Source organism: Biomphalaria glabrata, chromosome 7 (genome assembly GCF_947242115.1).
Source record: "Biomphalaria glabrata chromosome 7, xgBioGlab47.1, whole genome shotgun sequence".
NCBI classification, from domain to species: Eukaryota; Metazoa; Mollusca; class Gastropoda; family Planorbidae; genus Biomphalaria; species Biomphalaria glabrata.
Window position 1 is genome coordinate 6583068 of NC_074717.1, and position 15618 is coordinate 6598685.

Below are 15618 nucleotides of genomic sequence, written 5' to 3' on the forward strand. Positions count from 1 at the left end.
CACAATATTATTATTATTTTCAAGACCAAAAAATCTAAGCCTATAAATCAAATATGTCTCAAGAGTAATATTAATTCTGACACATAGTGAACACACATAAAAGTTTCAAAATCTGAAACAATGTTTAAGTACAAAATGCTTACATATTTTCAATTTATAAATACATTTACATTCAAAATAATTACATCAACCAATTTACATACTATATTGATATTATGCATAAGATTTAGAACTGTTTTGATCAACGTAATACAATTATTTATTACCATTTTATTGCTGATCATACTTGGATATTTTCAGCACATTGTTATCAGGAATACAACAAAATCATTAAAAAAAAAAACACAATTTCTCTAAACAATTCAGTTTAATATCTTTTTTTTTTGTCCATGAAGAATAAAAATACTTTTTGCACTAAATAACTTCATCCATTGTAAGATGCCTTACCCATGGAACAAGAAGAATTCTTTTTACAGAAAAGTTCAAAAAAAAAGTTCCTACCACATACAAACTCTAGAAATTTGCCATTAAAATTGCATCCTAAATAAACAGGAGCCATTAGATTAGAAAGATGTTCCTTCTCAAATGAAGATTATTGTGTCCTTGCTCAAACCTTCTGCAATGTCGCTTGAGGGGGGGGGGGAGGTTTTGAATGTAAAATCATTGTGATAACAGGCTGAAGCGCACTCTTGAACATGTGTTTTCATTTATTTTAATTATGTATGTTTGACATTAAAGTGGGTTTTCTAAAATGTAAGATCTACACAGATAGGTCTATGTAAGAGAACACCAATCTTTTATACAAAAATAAATATTTACATCTAATTATTTTAGGACTTAAGCAAAAGAACTTGTCAAAACATGTTTAGTCAAAACTGCCAAAGCTTCCAAAACTTCCACAACTGCCAAAGCTACCGAAGGAGCTGAGAGAACTCCAACTGCCCCAGCGGCCAAGTCCCCAGCCTCCTCCTAGCATGCGGGAAGCTCCATAGCCCAACAAGGCACCACCTGCTAGACCTGACAAACAGACAAAAAAAAAAAAAGTTTAAAAAACAGGTAATATTTATATATCAGTTCAAATTTGGGGATTACATTTTGTTATCATACATATGATTAAACCAAGAAGAAAAATCATAAAAAATCAATAGAAAAAAAGATTAAAAATACTTTTTTTTTAAATAAGACAATACCTTATAATAACTTTCAATAACTTATTGAATAATTGTTTTTCTCTTAAAAATTAATGAATGTTAGATTTAAAAACATTGTTTACCCCCCCCCCCCCCCCCCGGGACCCCCACAAGAAAAAATCCTGAAAAGCAAATCTATAGATCTAGTACACCTTTTAATATTCCAAAGATAAGCATTTAGATCTAGACTTAGGAGATGATGCACAAAATTTTCTTGAACATTAATTTATTAAACTCTTGAATCAATAAAGCCTTACATTCAGAAATTCCCGAACAGGACCTAGATTTAGTCTCTAGCCAAAATTACATTTATTTTATTTTTACTTTGAAAAATTATAACGGTCAAACTAGAGTTTTCCCGATGTGGCCAACGAGCTGGTCATTCTTTTCTCACTGATATATGTCAACTGTTAAATTTTTAGTTAAATCATTAGAGCCGTTTTTGAGATCAGCTGTCTGCACACCCTCCATCAAGTGACTTAAATAAAATGATCTAAATATTGGAATTATTTGACTGGTTAAAACCAAGAAAACTAAAATGACATAATGCACAATTGTAAGACTATTTCCTTAAGGATAATAAAGATTATGAGTAGGAGTAGGCCTATTATATTTCATTATTTGACTTTACCTGCAGCTAATTTCCCAGCATTTCCACCAGGAAAACTTTTCTTTTTTGTCTGGTAAACAACAGGCTGCTGATAAACGTAAGATTGCTGGGGTGGGACTTGGTAGCCACCTGGTGAGCATTTTCAGAAGATTTTTAACAAACAAAGCATCAAATAGACATCAACACTTTACTAGTTACCAAACAAACTGATAGATGCTATTGTTGTCCCATTGTCTAGCACCCTGATTGGGTGAAGTTATCTAGTCCTTTAGTTATAAATATTATGGTTTCTCTCTCTGTGTATAATAAACTAACGTCTTAACTCAATATCAATAGAAAGTCTTACAAAAATTTAATGACTGGGGGGGGGGGGGATAATTCTAAAAATAGATATCATCATTTCCTTTTTCCTATAGATTCAGTTTGTAATAATTGAGCTTGAATGAGACAATAGATAAATAAAAAAAAAAAAAGGTTTGTTTCCATAACTTAAATGAAAAAAATAAAAAAAATATCAAATCCTACTGCAGTTGGAGTAGATAAGGAGGGACCAAGTAAGAAGAAATAATTTAATTTAATTTAAAAAAAAAAAAAAAAAATTTTGATTTTACTTTAGTGGTGCATGGTAAAAGAAATTTGAAGGAAAAATACTATCATTTAAACCAAGTTCAAATATAGACGTTATTTAATAATAAAAAAGAAACTAACAAATAAATTTAAATAAATGCCAATGAATTAAAAATGAAAATGTTTCATAAAAAAAGAATGTAAATTGAAGTATCCGAGTACAAGTGTTGGTTTTAAAATGTTAGTGCATTCAAGTTAAATGTGCTTTTTTTTAATCTAAGTGCAAAGACAAACGCAGGTGGTGAGCTTATTGATAGGGATTAGGTCTGTTAGGAGAAAATGAAAATATAACCGCAGACACTAGCATTGACATTTTTAAGACATTATATTTCATTTGGGAGCCCCTATTAAGAAGCCTTAAATCTCAGGAACTACACAATGTTATTACAAACCAATGATCAGAGACCACAGGTCGATGCAGTGGTTGGATAAGGCAATAAACAAATACATAATTCAGTCCTCACACTACCAAACCTCACTCAATCAATTTGTAAATAAATAGTTCAGCCCTGATGAGCTTTGATCGTTAAAAGGTCCTTCTGAAAATGAATGGTGAAAACTTATTCAATTGTTTCTGTATGCAGCCTAACAAGTTACCACACTATTTTCTGGTCTCAAAACATGTCAGAAACTTCTTTTGAGTCTGGAGGAGTCAGAGATGTTCTAAAATCTCAAACCAAACTTCCAGATGAATGTTCTTGGTTAGGCATTCAAGCATTTAATTTTAATCACCACTCTTCATGCGGCCATTTTGAATAGCTTGATTCAGGGTTTTTCAGACCGCGGGATCTACAGGGTAGATAATGCAAAAGTCCACTGTTTCTTTAGTCTATAGACAAGTACTTCAACTATATGTGGCTCAAATGTAACAAGTTTTATTTTTTACAGTAAATTCTTTGATTACTATTTGACTATTTCTACAAAAGTGTCTCTCCAAAATAGGGCTCCACAGCCACATGAGGAAGTGCGCGAGATGAACCATAGTCGTTCTACGGCTGAAGGAGGTCAAGTATTTCAACAAAATCATAAAATTCATCTTTCAAGAACCTGTGGAGTGAGCTGAAAGAAAGTCTCATCCAAAGAATAGCCTAGCCTCACTCTTGATATTCTGCTAAGGACAGCTGCTGACCAGGAAGAGTAGATGGATTTGGTTAGGCCATCTCAGGCATCTGTCACACACCCCCCTACAGCAAAAATCAAGGGACTGATTTTGATGATGATTTCTACATAATAATTTAAAAAAAATGAATCTAAAAAGAAGCTCAATACCTCAAAGTTTGATACCAATGCAAGTAACAAGATGGCAATGTGCATGTAAACAAAAAAAAATATAAAAAAATGAAGCAGCACACAGCTATTTATACCTGGATAACCGTAATACCGAGGTGCTGCTGGGTAATAGCCTGGATATGATTGACGAACTTGAAACAAAAAGTGTAAAAAAAAAAAAGTAGAAGCAACACAGGAGATGAAACAAAACAATAGTAAGTAAAAAAATCACTTATATTAAATCATTTTTACCAAATCAAATTTAAATGCAAAATAGAATTTTTAAATATAAATTAAATTTAAAAAGAAAAAAAAAAGAAAAGAAACTATTAATTACTTTCAATAAAATTATTAAACTTAAGGTTACTTTGAAAAAAAAACAAAAAAAAAAAAAACATATAAACATATGTTCTGACACAATGTTTAGTATTCTGATCATGATTTTTTTCCCAGCTTTGTTGATTATGCATTATGTTAGTGAAGACTATGATCCAAAAACAAATGAAATGTCTATTGCCATCTCCAATGTGAAAATGTCCAGGTTTAGGAACTTATCTCAACCATATTTACCAGCATTGTGAATTGGCGAAGACAACATTAAAACAAATAAATGTGCTTTGAAGCGACAGATTGTGAAGAGTTGGCAGCTTTATGTCAGCAGTGAAAATAGATATTTTAAGTCATTTTGTTTCTTTACAAATATTGAAGGACACTTTCATCAGAAATTAAGCTTATTATCATTCGCATTATCCCCCCCTTTTTTTTTTTAAATTACTTTTAAACAAATGCAAGCAAATATAATTTTAATATAATTATCACTAAAATTAAGTCTTAAAATTTTGAAAATTAGTTATGTGAATTGCTAATTAAAATGTGATTTTAATTATGTATATTACAAGACACTGCAATAAACATATTAACAGAAGAACTCTCTGAATAAGAACTAAGTGTTACTCTCTATCAGTTATTTATTGCTATATAAAGTACATTACAGAGGTTCTCAATGACTGACTGCACAAGAAAAACATACCTGCAGGTTGTTGATAGTATTGTTGTTGTGGGTAGCCTTTTTACAAGATGAGAAAAGAAAATAATTTTTTATTTAGTTTGCTTTGACAAAAAGCAATTAGTCATAAGAAAGAAATATTTTCCGTTTACAGATATGTTCTATTATAGATAAATTAGTCTTTATAGACTCCAATAAAACAAAACCAGCCACTTAAACTCTGCCATCTACAAAGATGAAACACAAGTATTACATGTAGGTTACACCAGCTATCTTGAGCCAGACAGCCAGAAACATTGGTATTTGAGGGAGAAAAAAAAACAAGAAGAAAGAAGAAGCATGAGCAGAGCCACTAGTCTTTGCAAGGAACTCAGGAAACATTGTAATAGGGTTGCAAATACTAGGGATGTAGATTTGAAAGTTCATAGACAAAGGACGCAAGATATTGAGACCTTTAAAAAAAAACGAAAGATTTTAAATATGAAAACAGTTGATCTTGCCACAAAACTCACTTTTTCAAGAATGTTATACTTCCAATCACCCAGTAAAACACACAACCAAGTTAATTCCTCGAATGTTTTATGGGTTACTGAAGACACGGAGGCTAAGTGGTAAAGCTTTCATCCTGGGGTTTTTAATTTTGGGATCCTTAGGGCGCCCATGAGTCACCCAGCTGCAATGGGTACTTGACATTAGTTGGGGAAAAGTAAAGGGGGTTGGTCGTTGTGCTGGCCACATGGCACCCTAGTTAACCATGGGTCTCATATACAGATGACCTTTACATCATCTGCCCTGGAGATCACAAGGTCTGAAAAGGAAACTTTACATTTTACTATACTTGATGGTTTACTAAACAACAAGTCCAAAAAAACTTTTGAGTGCCATTTATTTTGACATTTTCCTATTATGGAAATAGGTAAAAATAAATTTAAAAAAACCCATTCAGATCTTTAAATCTATGGGGGGCAGATAAAGCTCATCTTCTTTTATGATCATGGACTGTTAACAAGGGTATCAAGGGGTTAGCACAACAACAACCAACTGCCTTGACTTCCTCAATGTACCCATCAGGGTTAGTTGTACTAAGGCGTGGCATCACCAGAATTCAAACTCAAGACCTCTTGGTTTAAAAGCCAAGGGATTTACCGCTTGGCCATCAATCTCTACAGAAAAATATTTTTACTGAAAAAAAAAAAAGCTGTCCTTATAAATCAGCTGGATAAGTTATGTTCTAATGTTGACTTCACCTTGAAATACCAAAAATAGTTAAGGGATACAAGGATATCCCAAAATCACCTGCAATGCAATTTGCGTGAACAAACTGCAGCTATCTGACATTGACTGGGGCTGCTATTGAGGATAAGATCTACAACTGCTCAATGGGACATATTATGCAAAATAAGCTGACCATATAAGTTCTTAAAATAATAATAATAAGGCTTGTCTTCGAGTCCAAAGATTAGTGTGGAATGCAGTATTTCCCGTGGCTATGCAGCCCCAGCTGTGACCTACATATTTTGCCACATCCAAGTTCTTAAAAAATGTTTGTTTAAATAGCAAGAGTTAAAAAAACAAACTTACCAGCATTCTGCGGAGGGGTAGGATAGTATCCAGGCTGCTGGTAATAAGCTGAGACAGAAAAATTATTTAAAAAACAATAATTGAATAATTAAGTAAGAACATGAAATATTTTTTCCTTAAAAACATATAGGTCAAGGGGGCATTTGAAATGAAAACCCTTCAAGACAAATAGGCCAATGGGGCATTTAAAATAAAGTTCCCTTCAAGACCTATAAATACATGGGGACTTGAAATAAAGTTCCATTTAAGACTTATAAAGATATGGGGCATTTAAAATAAAGTTCCCTTCAAGACCTATAAATACATGGGGGACTATAAATGCATGGGGGGCTTGAAATAAAGTTCCATTTAAGACCTATAAATACATTGGGCGTTTAAAATAAAGTCCCCTTCAAGACCTATAAATACATGGGGGACTTGAAATGAAGCTCCCTTCAAAACCTGTAAGTAAATAGGGCCTTTAAAATAAAGTTCCCTACAAGATCAGTAATTACATGGGGGACTTGAAATAAAGTTTCTTTCACTTGAAATGAAGCTCCCTTCAAAACCTGTAAGTAAATGGGGCATTTAAAATAAAGTTCCCTACAAGATCAGTAATTACATGGGCACTTGAAATGAAGTTCCCTTCAAAACCTGTAGTATATGGGAGGCTTTGAAATGAAGTTCCCTTCAAGATCCATAGGTCATTAAGACATTTAAAATGAAATTGCCGTAAAAAATATTGAGGCTCATGGGGCATATAATGATCCATTAAAAACCATTTCAGTCCATTTAAAATAAAGTTTTTTCTAACCTTGTGAGCTAAAAGGGTGCGTTGGCTGAAAGGATAAGCCTACCTGGGGTCCTGGGTTTGAATCTTTTTGAAAACTTGGATTTTGAATTTCAGGATTCTTTTTTAGGGCGCCGCTGCGTCAACAAACTCCAATGGGTACCCGAATTTAGTTGGGGAACGTAAAGGCGGTTGGTCGTTGTGCTGGCCACATAACATACTGCTCATTAACCGTTGGCCAAAGAAACAGATGACCTTAACATCATCTGCCTTATGGATCGCAAGGTCTGACAGGTGAGCCTTCCTTTTTTTTTCAAGTGAGCTAAAGTTTAATGTGACCAGCTCGGTGACCTAATGTCCTAGCCCTCCACAGCTTATTTCAGTTTTGTGAATAGAAAAACATATTTACCTTGTGGAGGAGGTGCGTAGGCTCCAGGAGGGGGTGCATAATACTGCTGCTGTGGGTAGTGAGGCTGGTGCGGTGAAGATGGAGGTCTGTACTGGGGGGAAGGAGGGGTGGCATATGATGGAGGTGCACCCACTGTTTCCAGATTGAATATGAAATAGAGAAAACATAAGCAGACATTAACCATTAGCTTTGATTTATAATATTAAATCTAAACCTGTCGAAAAGTGTAAGAATTATTTTTAAAAATCTATTAGCTAAAAAGACTTTTAAAATTGTTTTTTGTTTTTGGAAAAAACAAAATAAAACAATAGCATAAAATTCTTTTTTTTTCAACATCATTTCAAATGGTTATAATTATAGCTTTTCTATAGGGCTACTTTCATGCTAACAGCATTCTCAGAATGCTATGGTCCAATTTCATTTGTGGACCAGTAGGGGAGGAGGTGGTATTTGGGAGAAGGTTTTTCCGTGGTGCCTTTAGGGAGCTCAGTAAATAACTGCTCGAGTCGGGTGTCAAACCTCGAACCCCTCGTAGGTAGCCAAGCCAAGGCAAGTTCATGTGTACTTAGCCTCTCAACCATGCATTTCACATATGGTTACAAATTATATAGGTGTGACTGTATGGTTGGGTATACAACTAAAAATTAGTATTTAAGCAAGACAAATCCAAACAAATGACTTTATCTTCATTACAGTTAATAATTACAAAATGAAAATTTTGAATTGAGATTATACATTCTTTCGGTTGTTTTGCTTAGTCTCAAATGAAAGAACAAAAAAAAAAGCCATTCATTTATTACTATACTCATGCTTCTATGGCATGCTCAGTGTGCTGTGGTCTAATCTCTGTTGTGGCTATCAGGGAGGAGAGGGCAGCTGAAAGAATTGGGATTCAAACACGAGCCCCTACAGTTAGGTAGCCAAGTGATCAGGAAACTCAGCCACAAGGTAACAGTTTATATTCAAACTCTTTTCTATGAGCATTGCCACAAAGTTATAATTGTACAAAATTTGCTATAGATCTATATTATCTCCTTTAACCTATGCCAGTCCAAAGTTGTCTATTAATAAGTAAAGGGCATCTAAAAAAACAAAAAACTATTAATATAACAAATACAGTTATGCGAGCAAGAAAAAGATGATTGACCTTTTTGTCTTGAAAAGGTTAATTTTCAAACTTATACGAGCTTATAATTAGAAAGTTGAAAATGGGGAGAGTTTCTTACATGAGAGGTTCTCAAACCCTAGTGGTGGGCCTGCACTGGGAGGAGGGGGTGCTGATGCAGCAGGCTGTTGCTGATGCTGAACATGTTGTGGCTCATTGTCTTTCTGTGGTGGTGGTGGTAGCTGGTAGATAAAAAAAAAATGTATCACTACATATGTATGTAAATGGAATAACTGGAATAATTTAAGCTGTTCACTATTAAACAAACATTAGGTATTAGTCTATTTGACTATTTAGTGCTGTCTAGAAAAATAAAAAAACAATGATAAGAGTATCAATATTATTTATTATTTTCTTTTACAATGAAATAACAACTATCATTCAAAATGTTCATAACAATACAAAAGTGTGGAAACCTAAGTGTGATGATTACATTGTATTGTGAATGGTTGATAGAATCTAGGAAGATATGATTGTTTTTTACAAAGCTTATGTCAACTCACTCTGTCTGTCTGGTAAAAAGTGTGTACATATTATTTCTCCCACACCCATGGCTCGGATCAAGCTGAAACTTCACACAATTATTCTTTGACATAGACAAGACATGAATCAATAAAAAACTAGGTTATAAAGACAGTTAGTGTGGAAACACTCAAAATTGGTCCCCGAAGTGGTCCACCCAGGCAAGTAAAAAGGCAGGTTTCAATATTTTCAGAAAGAACATCAGAATGAAATTCTATCAAAGACAAATGACAGAGAAGAATGGAGAAAGAAGGTTGACACATCTTGTGTGGTGCCCCAGCAGTCAAGCAGACCAACCGAAGGATAGGTGAAAGTGAATGTGAAGTTAGATGTAAACCTGGCCTAACTGATGTATTATAATGAATATCTAATTGATCTAATTGTATTGTAAAGGGTCAATGTCTTAATCCTCAAGAAAAAAACATTTCTGTACAAAAAAAATATTTTTCCCTTTAGATAAGTGTTCTCTAGACATGCTGCAATGCTGCAGTTCACACGATAATATGAAAAACTACTGATTAATTGTTGTTTTAAATTATGTCCAACTTATATGCATACTAAATAGATTTTTTCTCTTTAAAAAAAAGTTAACATTTTTTTATGAGTAAATATAGTAGTTAGTATGACAGAACTTACATAGCTTAGCAATACAAATGTAAAAAAATATATATTTTTTGACAAAAAATCTAAAACCGTTTGCATAAATATGTTAAAAATATGGTAAATGGTCTTCTTCCCTACGAAGGAGCATCCTGTGTTTGTTGCTATTAATAATGAATAGTTGAAAAAGTGATGTATTTTTATGAAAAAACTGTCTAAAATATTATGATGTCAGATTTTCACTATCTTTTCTAGCTTTCAAGATCTAAACAGGACAGACAGACAGACGTTCCACACAAAACTAATAGCATCTTTTCCCCTTTCAGGGGCCACTAAAAAGTAACCAATTAGACGATTAATTACTGGTAATTCATTATTTTGTTTAATAGCAACAAGGGAAACTAATACTTCAGTATTCACAGATATGGCTAAATTTGTTAAGTTTATTCCCCTTAAATAATTGTTAACGCTATTTCTCCCTCACGCATTCTTCGATCAAGTTGTTACTTTAAACATTTATTGCACCTAACAAAACATGAATCAGGAAACAAAAATATTCACTTAGTCAATTAATTATTGGTAATTTATAATTTTGTCTGATATCAAATAAGGGAAATAACTTGTACATTATTGGTAGATATAGTTTTAAGGACAGAGTTCTTCCCCTTTAAATAAGCTTTGTTTTTTTTTGTTTTAATTTTTTTTTGTTTTTAATTTTGCTTGATTCAGCTTTGATTTCTTTCGTTTGTTTGATAAAGTGGATTTACGGTGCTTGGGACAATATTTGTATTGTTAGAATCTAGTGAGATGCAGTTTAATAGTTCATAATTGTAGTTCTGCGTTTGATTGTTTGCTACAGTCTTGCTCCAATTAAATCTTGTTATCTTATTAAATATTTATTCTATTCTTAACTAATTCCTGGAGTTGTTTTTTGTTTTCAATCATTGATTAGACACAGCCTGTTAGTCCATAAAAGTCACAAGTTCACAAAAATTTAAAAATTTGCTTTTTACCTCTTTCTCACCGGAGATACTTATCACACTCTCAATGAATAATTCACTTGGCCCATTTATCACTACCATGTTAAAATAAGTGGATAAGTCACCTAGATCTAGATGTTTAACAAAGGGAAACTATTGTAGATTCTGTTTTAAGCAATTAAAAACATTTCAGGAGAAAAAAAAAGAGTTTTAAACTGCTGAGAATGTGAGTGTCCACCCAACAGAAAAAGCCATTTCTAAACACTGATGGAAACACCATTCGAGAAAGAAACAGTTACGATTTTGACATGTTCTAAATTTCACTAAAGACGGCACATACTTTATGCATCATTGGTTGTCCAAGATCAGGAATGAGGATGTTAAAGTAAAGTAATTACATTTTGGGGATTCAAAAGAAAATAAATTTAAGATTTTGACATGTTCTAAATTTCACTAAAGACGGCACATACTTTATGCATCATTGGTTGTCCAAGATCAGGAATGAGGATGTTAAAGTAAAGTAATTACATTTTGGGGATTCAAAAGAAAATAAATTTAAGATTTTGACATGTTCTAAATTTCACTAAAGACGGCACATACTTTATGCATCATTGGTTGTCCAAGATCAGGAAGGAGGATGTTAAAGTAATGATAATTACATTTTGGGGATTCAAAAGAAAATAAATTTAAACACTTTATATTTACCACACTGCATATTGCTCTCATCCACTCACTGTGATAAGAAAAAAAAAATTATTATTTATGTTGATATTCACAAGTCATAAATCAGATTGAAAAAATAAAAACAAAACAAAAAATGCCAGTACTATAGCTATAATATATGCTAATTTTTTAAATATGTTTCTAAGTTATCATGTTTTAATGCCATTAATCATTAATCATACTTACTGGAGCTCATTGGTACTGGAAAATAAAAACCAGTGTATTTTGGCTTTACTGCTTGGCTTTTGGGGAATACCCATAATGCAGTCATATGTCGCACCTGAAGGTAACTCAGGCCTATCTGGCATTCCAGCAGTGAACTCCCCATAAGCAAAGTATTTACACACATCCTAGTAAAGAATCCATTGGTTTTACAGGTTACTACAATTTACTTTTTACAAATATATGCTAGGATTGTATTGGGTAGTTAATACATCTAGCCGAGATTCCTACAGGCCAAAATGGAAATGTGTATTCCCAGACCTGGAAATGTGCATTTTGAGGGGTGAATGATTATTTTCCTATACATAAAGAAATATACTCAGGAAAAACTAAAATCCTTTCAGATTGCAACATAAACAAAATGAAGCAATCCTAAAAATTAACACAGCATAAAGTTATATAAGACATGCTGTGCATTTTTCAAAATATTTAGACATTTTGTCTTTGTCATAGATTTTTCAAATATGTTACAATGTTGCCATTCTTGTCACTAATTTTATAATGATAATGAATTTAAGTGCTTTATTCTAGATTCCATAATAATTGTCTCAAAACCTAAATATTCTCTTACATGACAATGTATACAAGATATAAAACTTATAATAAAGACTACCCTAAAAATGATTTTCATTGGTCAACTCAAGTAGACTAATTACCTTCATGAAAATTGATCCCTGACATTTGGAGTCTCCTTGTTTTTTATAGACATTCAATGTTGAGTCTCTATGAAGTTCTAAGAAAGACTTGTTCCAGCCACCATTCAGAAAACTCTCTAAAGATGAAAAAAAAAATGATGGATAAAATCAGCATATATTTAAAATAAAAAAAATTATTATCAAATCAACTTATATTATTTTAACAAAATGTGTTCATTTATAAATGATTTTTAAAAGTGTGTGGTTGCAGCTACTTAATATCTACATTAAGTTTTCTCCCCCTTTATAAAGGAAAATCGAAATTGACTCAAAGGGTGATTTCTTTGGTAATTTCTAGAATCTTTTTAGCTTTTTTATGAATGTTTTTCTCTAACAGCTGCCTAAATGGGGTTTGTTTTTTGCCAATGACTTTACCAGCAGCATTTAGGATTCTATGAAGTTTATTTCTATTTTTAAACTTTAGATTGCCATACCATGCTGTGATATTAAAACTTAAAATATTGCAGATGTGAGTGTGATAAAACATTGCCAAGGCCTTTTTGCTAACATTAAATGAGGACATTTTTCTAAGTAATCGTAATCTTTGCTGCCTTTTTTTGCTGATATAATCAGTATTTGCAGTAAAATTTTATTTATTGTCTAAGACAGTGCCAAAGTATTTAAAATTTTGCACTATTTCAATGGTCTCTCCAGCTACAGAAACAATATCATTTTCCTTCTTTTTCCTACGAAAAGTGATTACCATTTCTTTAGTTTTTCTGACATTTAATTATATAAAATTATCTTTACAATATTTTTCAATACTGTGTTCTATTTCTCTGAAATACTCATTTAAATCTGAGCTCTCTGAGAGCAGGGCAAGAAGAGCCACATCATCAGTAAATAAGAGCAAAAAGGGTTATCGGATTGAAAATAATTAGTGTAAAAAAAAAAACACAATGACAATGTCACAGCCCCGTGCGTTAACTGTATGTGCATTTGGTATTACATTGTTTACCCTAGCTCTCTGAGGTCTCTGGGTAAAAAATTCTTTAGCACATAGTATTATTTATGGACTTCATCCCAGAATGGTTGTGGGAGAAATAATATGTACAATTATCTAAAACAAATCGTATTACAACATGATCATACTAATGATGTAAAACTGTAAGGTGAGCATTCAAAGTGTGTGAGCTGATTTTAACATGCTAAGTCAACAAAACATGTTTAAGAGATGGTATATTTATAAACAAAAGCTAAACACATAACAAAACAGTACTTACTGCTGAACCGTTTAACATATCCACTTTTAACAATATCTCCCATTCTCTCAGATTCACAAGAGATTTAAGAAAAGCTGCAGCTTGATTAAATATTTTAAATCCAATGCAATGGCAATGATATATATATATATATATATATCAACTGATAGAAACTGAGTCAATTAAAATATAACAAAAAAAATATATATATATATATATCACAGGGAAAATACTTTTTTTCTTACTAGTCTGGGCACCAAATTAAATTGCCTACAAAGTGTACATCTGAAAAGTTGCAGAGATACAATTGGTCTCCAAGACTATTATATTTATATTACTTTGGTCTCCAAGACTATTATATTTATATTACTTTGGTCTCCAAGACTATTATATTTATATTACTTTGGTCTCCAAGACTATTATATTTATATTACTTTGGTCTCCAAGACTATTATATTTATATTACTGAGTTTAGTTTAGCTGGGAGGAGGGGAGAATGCTTTTATTTTAATATGATTGATATTTGTTGAAAATTTAAACAAATATTAAGCTACTTCCAAAACAGTATTGCCAATATGCAGCTACTCTGTAACTGGGCCAGTGTCTTGGTTTAGAGTTAATTAAATCTTACTTAGAAAGACAGGCAATAGATCTAGTTAAAATAAATAAATTACATTATAGATAAATCTAGCCTATGCCTATGCATAACATAAAATCTATATTTTTTTTTTATTAAATATGAAAAGTAGTAAAAAGTAATAGATCTAGTGGTAAAGTAAGTGGAACCTGAATTCAATTGACTCAAGTCTTATCAATAAATCAGTATTTGTTGAATCAAGAAAACAAGATGCCTCAATTAACATTTTAATAGTATTTTACAGATTCTATCTAGATCTATAGTAATCTAGACCCATCTAAAATCTAATATAAAATATAATTTATCCTAATGGAGATTTCTAGAATGTCTAGACCCATCTAGCATCTAGAATTTTCTTCTGTAGCTCAAGATCTAACTTGACTAATCACTAGTAACTAGTCACTACAGACTTACTAATAACTAGAATTTTACAAGCGACTAGATCTATAATTTTATATATATATATATATATATATTTAATTTTTATAGAGAGATTATATATTAGAGAGAGTAGAGAGTCTTAGTGTTACTAGTCTAGTATAGTGACTATAGTTATAGTATAAATGTATAATATTTACAAATATTAATTATATTATAATTATATATATTATATCTTGATCTAGACTCTAAATTTTATCTAGATTCTACTATTTCAGATTCTATATTAGTGTATCTATAGAATACTATCTTATAGACTATAGATCTATTTAGAAATCTAGATTGTCTAGATGTAGAAATAGAATAATTACTTAAGACTTAGGCTTAAGAAGTCAAGTCTTTATTATAATTATACTTTATTTATTGACTTTATGTACTGAATATGAATTTTTTTTTATCAATAGTTGAATAGATGTCTAAGACTAAGATTAAGATGATAGATCTAGAATCTAGACTGATTACTAGAGTACCTAGTAGTAGGCCCTAGCCTAGAGAAACTAAATCTATTATTGACTTTTAGTCTTAGTCGACTTAGACTCTTATTTTAAGTTTTACTAGTTAGACTAATTATAAATTAACTAATTTGTACTAGTAGAGTGTAAGTGTCGCTAGTACTAGAGACTAGACTGTATAGACTCTAAATTGACTCTAGTCTAAGACTAAATCGTCTAAATTTAAATTATTCAAATTATTATTATTGTAATTGTTGTTTGATAAAAATAGAAAGGCACAAACAAGACAGTGAAGACTTACATTTAACAAGTTACAAGTAAATCACTAAATTTTTTAAAATTCTAAATAAGTAAATTATATTAAATATTTAAGATGTATTTAAAAAATAGTTATAGTGTCAGCAAACATATTACATATTAATCTTAGTAGATTCTTAGTCTATCAAATATTAGACTCTACTCATCACGATAGAGTGTACATTGTTTTGAAGGTAGATCTATAGATTTGTAAATATAAAGTA

The 15618-nt window shown here is 31.7% G+C and overlaps 1 protein-coding gene across 4 annotated transcripts; it reads right to left on the minus strand.

Moving 5' to 3' along the window:
- Positions 1-742: 742 nt before the first annotated feature.
- Positions 743-15618, minus strand: LOC106051759 (protein tfg-1-like). Of its 4 annotated transcripts, none has more exons than XM_056036975.1 (12): positions 15512-15618; positions 13592-13665; positions 12330-12445; positions 11638-11801; positions 11434-11461; positions 8688-8808; positions 7462-7593; positions 6284-6331; positions 4727-4762; positions 3792-3848; positions 1822-1929; positions 743-1017 (listed from the first exon to the last, which is right to left on the minus strand). In XM_056036975.1, exons 2-12 carry the CDS (start codon positions 13632-13634, stop codon positions 866-868), a joined length of 1005 nt encoding a protein of 334 aa, XP_055892950.1. In that variant the 5' UTR covers positions 13635-13665; positions 15512-15618; the 3' UTR covers positions 743-865. The 4 variants fall into 4 exon arrangements, with proteins under 4 accessions (XP_055892950.1, XP_055892948.1, XP_055892952.1 ...); XM_056036973.1 differs by having other exon boundaries at positions 13592-13671; positions 15512-15612; XM_056036977.1 differs by lacking the exon at positions 3792-3848 and having other exon boundaries at positions 13592-13671; positions 15512-15612.

What these genes read in the sequence shown, in the direction of transcription:
- LOC106051759 (XM_056036975.1), bottom strand. Translation starts at nt 13,634, where the DNA reads ATGGGAGATATTGTTAAAAGTGGATATGTTAAACGGTTCAGCA. An exon ending in TCCAGTACCAATGAGCTCCA is followed by an intron (nt 11,462 to 11,637) that starts GTAAGTATGATT and finishes TTCTTATCACAG; the next exon opens with TGAGTGGATGAGAGCAATAT. An exon ending in TGAGAGCAATATGCAGTGTG is followed by an intron (nt 8,809 to 11,433) that starts GTAAATATAAAG and finishes TTTATCTACCAG; the next exon opens with CTACCACCACCACCACAGAA.